Here is a 3,398-nt window from a genome sequence, read left to right on the forward strand (position 1 = left end):
TAATTCGAAAATTAGACGAGCATTGACCATGCGCTCGAAGGTCTTACAGAGGCAATTTGTAAGAGCAATCGGTCTATAGTTCAGAGGAATTGATGCTTCCTTGCCAGGTTTTAATATTGGGATCACAATAGCTTCGCGCCATTGTGAAGGGTACTTCTGTTCAATCCATATTCTGTTAAATAATAACAACAGATTCAAAAGGGAAGTTGCATTCAAATGGCGGAGCATATTATATGTGATCCCATCTGGCCCGGGACTGGTATCATGAACTTGAGACAAGGCCATTTCCAATTCAATCATCCTGAATTCACAGTTATATGGAAGATTACTTCGGGCATTGAAGCGCAAAGGCAACCGTTCCGCGCGATTCTTAATTGCCAGAAATTCAGGGCTGTAAGAATCCGTTGCGGGAACTTGTGCAAACGCATGGCCGAGATTGTTAACAACGTCTAATGGGTTTGAATACACCATATTACCAGTTTTTAAAACAGGAATAGAAGTTTCATTATAGATCCCATTAGCAGCCTTAACCCTTTTCCATAAAAGTTTACTCGAAGTAGAGGATGTGATGGATGAAACAAATTTAATCCACGATTCTCTCTGACTACGACGCCGTATGCGGCGAGCTAGCGCTTTGGCTCTTTTAAAAGCGATCAAATTCTCAGTCGTAGGGTACCTTCTAAAAGTATTCCAGAGTTTCTTTTGGTTCTTATGACTGTCGCGACAAGCTTCATTCCACCACGGCCTACGGAATTTTCTTAGACGTGGGGATGTTTTTGGAATGGCGGTGTTCGCGGCGTTCATTATTGTATCAATGACATTTTGTACTGATTTTGAAATATCTGCATCACTGACCATAGCCTCATTGATAACTGCTAGTTGGGAGAATGTAGTCCAGTCTGCCCGCTGAAACAGAAAACGCGGAGGACAAATAGTCGCACCCCGACCATCAGCTTGGGAGATTATTAGGGGAAAGTGATCGCTATTGTGCAGATCATCTTCAATTCTCAAATTCATCAACGGTAGCAGTTCAGGAGTGCATATGGCTAGGTCAAGACAGTGGAAGCTACGTGTGGGCGTATGGAAGTACGTTTTCTCGTCATTATTGAGCAGACAGAGACAGTTATTAGCAATAAACTGTTCAATCTGCTGCCCTCGAGAGTTTGTACTATCCGAGCCCCATAGAATACTATGTCCATTGAAGTCGCCAAATAAAATGAAGGGTGAGGGAAGTTGGTCTACTAGATTGTCCAGGTCTTGCTGACGGATGACACCGTGTGGCGGAAGATAAATACAACAGACTGTGACCAAAGATCGTATATGGACCTGCACAGCCACAGCCTGAAGAGATGTGTGTAAAATAAGAGGAGTGCTCGGATAAAAATTTGAGGTGAAAATACAGACACCTCCAGAACCATGAGATCCAGTGTCTGTATCTTTCCGAACACAGCTATATCCGCGTAACTTGATGGGAATATTGGGTGTCAAGAAGGTTTCTTGAACACCGAAACAGATAGGATGAAATTTGTTAATAATTGATTTCATGTCATGAAGTTTGGAACGAATGCCGCGACAATTCCAAGAAACGAAGGTACCCATTAAGAGAGAGATTTAGATGGGGAGTGTGAGTGAGCAGCTGTAGGAGTTGCCTGATCTTCGCAACTCATAAATAGTGCATCTTCATCCTCAGACGGATGGAGCTTAAAATCAGGGATATTTGGTGTGCCTCCAAAGATAGATGTTAAATCCTTATGGGCTACACCATCTCTTGCTAATCCCAAAGCGACGGAATTCCGAGAAGTAGATTTTTGTAATCTAACAGAAAGATCTTTATGTGATATGCCACGTTTAGCAAGTTTCAATGTCAGTGAGGACTGAGGTTTTTTCTTACGAGTTTTTTTAGATGCTGATAGATCCGGTTTAGGAGATTCTGAAATACTTTGAACTGAATTATCAGAATCAGATTCTAATGTTTTTACAGGTAGTTTTGGTTTTGGAGTTTGCTTTATGCAGTTTTCACAGGAACAATTTGTACAAAATGGTTTTTGGACAACGGAGGCATAGCTAATGCCTGGCGTAGGTGTCTGAATTTGAACTCTACGTCTAGCTTCTGGGTATGTTATGTTTTCTTTTATTTTGATAATAGTGACTTCTTTTTCCAGTTTCCAGCGGGAGCAATTTCGAGAATAAGAGGGATGATCGCCACCACAGTTTACGCACTTTTCTGTTGCGGAGCACTGCTGGCTATCATGCCCTTTATCAGCACAGCGGGCACAAGTAAGTGTCCCGCGGCAATTAATCTTCGAGTGGCCAAAGCGCTGGCATTGGAAACATCTCAATGGATTTGGTATATAATGCCGCACAGGTAACTTAATATAACCGGCATATATAAATTCAGGTAGCTTGGGGCTATGGAAGGTGAGCACATAATGTTTTGTTGGAAGGAGTTGACCATCCCGCCGAATGGCAATCTGGCGAACATGAGTCACTCCTTGAGGTTTCAATTCTGAAGTTATTTCTTCCAGAGAAACATTAAATAATTCTCCGCAAGTTATTACACCTTTGGAGAAGTTTAAGGATGTGTGTGGACTAACAGAAATGGGTATAGAAGCTAGAGCTTTCAGTTTCATGATTTGCTGTGATTGTTTTTTAGAATCAACTTCAATTAATAAGTCACCAGAACGCATTTTTTTAATAGACTGCACCTCACCGACGGTAGCAGAGACGGCTTTCTGAACTAAAAAAGGTGAAACGGAGTTAAAAGTATCTTGTTTTTCTGATTTTCGTTTAATTACAAAAAATTTATCAAAATTATCAACATTAGTAAAAGTTTTATGTACTTTACGCCCACTGAAGGGACCACGTTTGGAGGAGCCCATACGATATTAGAAAAGATTCGGGTCCGACGGCACCGCCCACCACGGAGCCCAACAAGGGAAGGCAATTACCGGCTCTGGTCATGCCCAGCCTCGGCATCCACCCTAGTGCTAATCGGTACCTATACGCTCGGAGTTACCCCCGGGGACAGTGACCACCCTTAACGCCAAGCCCAAGGAGTAACCCCTTCGCTTGATCCCTAGCAGACTAGCCACTAAGATGACTACCTACCAGCCGATTGAGGCACAGGGGACCACAGTGCACCACCCGTCTTTCTAATGGGTCGCTACGCACGGCAAACACGTGGGGTTTTGGCTGTCCATGAGAAGCAAGAAGCAAACAGAGCGGCAACAGCTTCTCATGGAGAGCTCCCTCGCTTGCCGTCGAGGGAAGGAAAAAAACAGCAGAAAGCAGAAGACGTAGGGGAGTTTGAACATGAAGGGAGTAAAGATCCCTGGGTACCTCGGGATTGGGACACCCGTACTCACCTAAAGAAGATGAGCCCCTGAGGGGAAAAAATA

General features: G+C 43.4%; 1 protein-coding gene across 1 annotated transcript; it reads right to left on the bottom strand.

Moving 5' to 3' along the window:
• Positions 1-1,598: 1,598 nt before the first annotated feature.
• Positions 1,599-2,687, bottom strand: LOC129971702 (uncharacterized). The gene is made up of 2 exons (XM_056085679.1): positions 2,381-2,687; positions 1,599-2,254 (listed from the first exon to the last, which is right to left on the bottom strand). Exons 1-2 carry the CDS (start codon positions 2,685-2,687, stop codon positions 1,599-1,601), a joined length of 963 nt encoding a protein of 320 aa, XP_055941654.1.
• Between the last annotated feature and the right edge of the window lie 711 nt (positions 2,688-3,398).

Source organism: Argiope bruennichi, chromosome 6 (genome assembly GCF_947563725.1).
Source record: "Argiope bruennichi chromosome 6, qqArgBrue1.1, whole genome shotgun sequence".
Lineage (NCBI taxonomy): Eukaryota > Metazoa > Arthropoda > Arachnida > Araneae > Araneidae > Argiope > Argiope bruennichi.

What these genes read in the sequence shown, in the direction of transcription:
- LOC129971702 (XM_056085679.1), bottom strand. Translation starts at nt 2,687, where the DNA reads ATGCGTTCTGGTGACTTATTAATTGAAGTTGATTCTAAAAAACAATCA. An exon ending in ACCTGAATTTATATATGCCG is followed by an intron (nt 2,255 to 2,380) that starts GTTATATTAAGT and finishes GTGCTGATAAAG; the next exon opens with GGCATGATAGCCAGCAGTGC.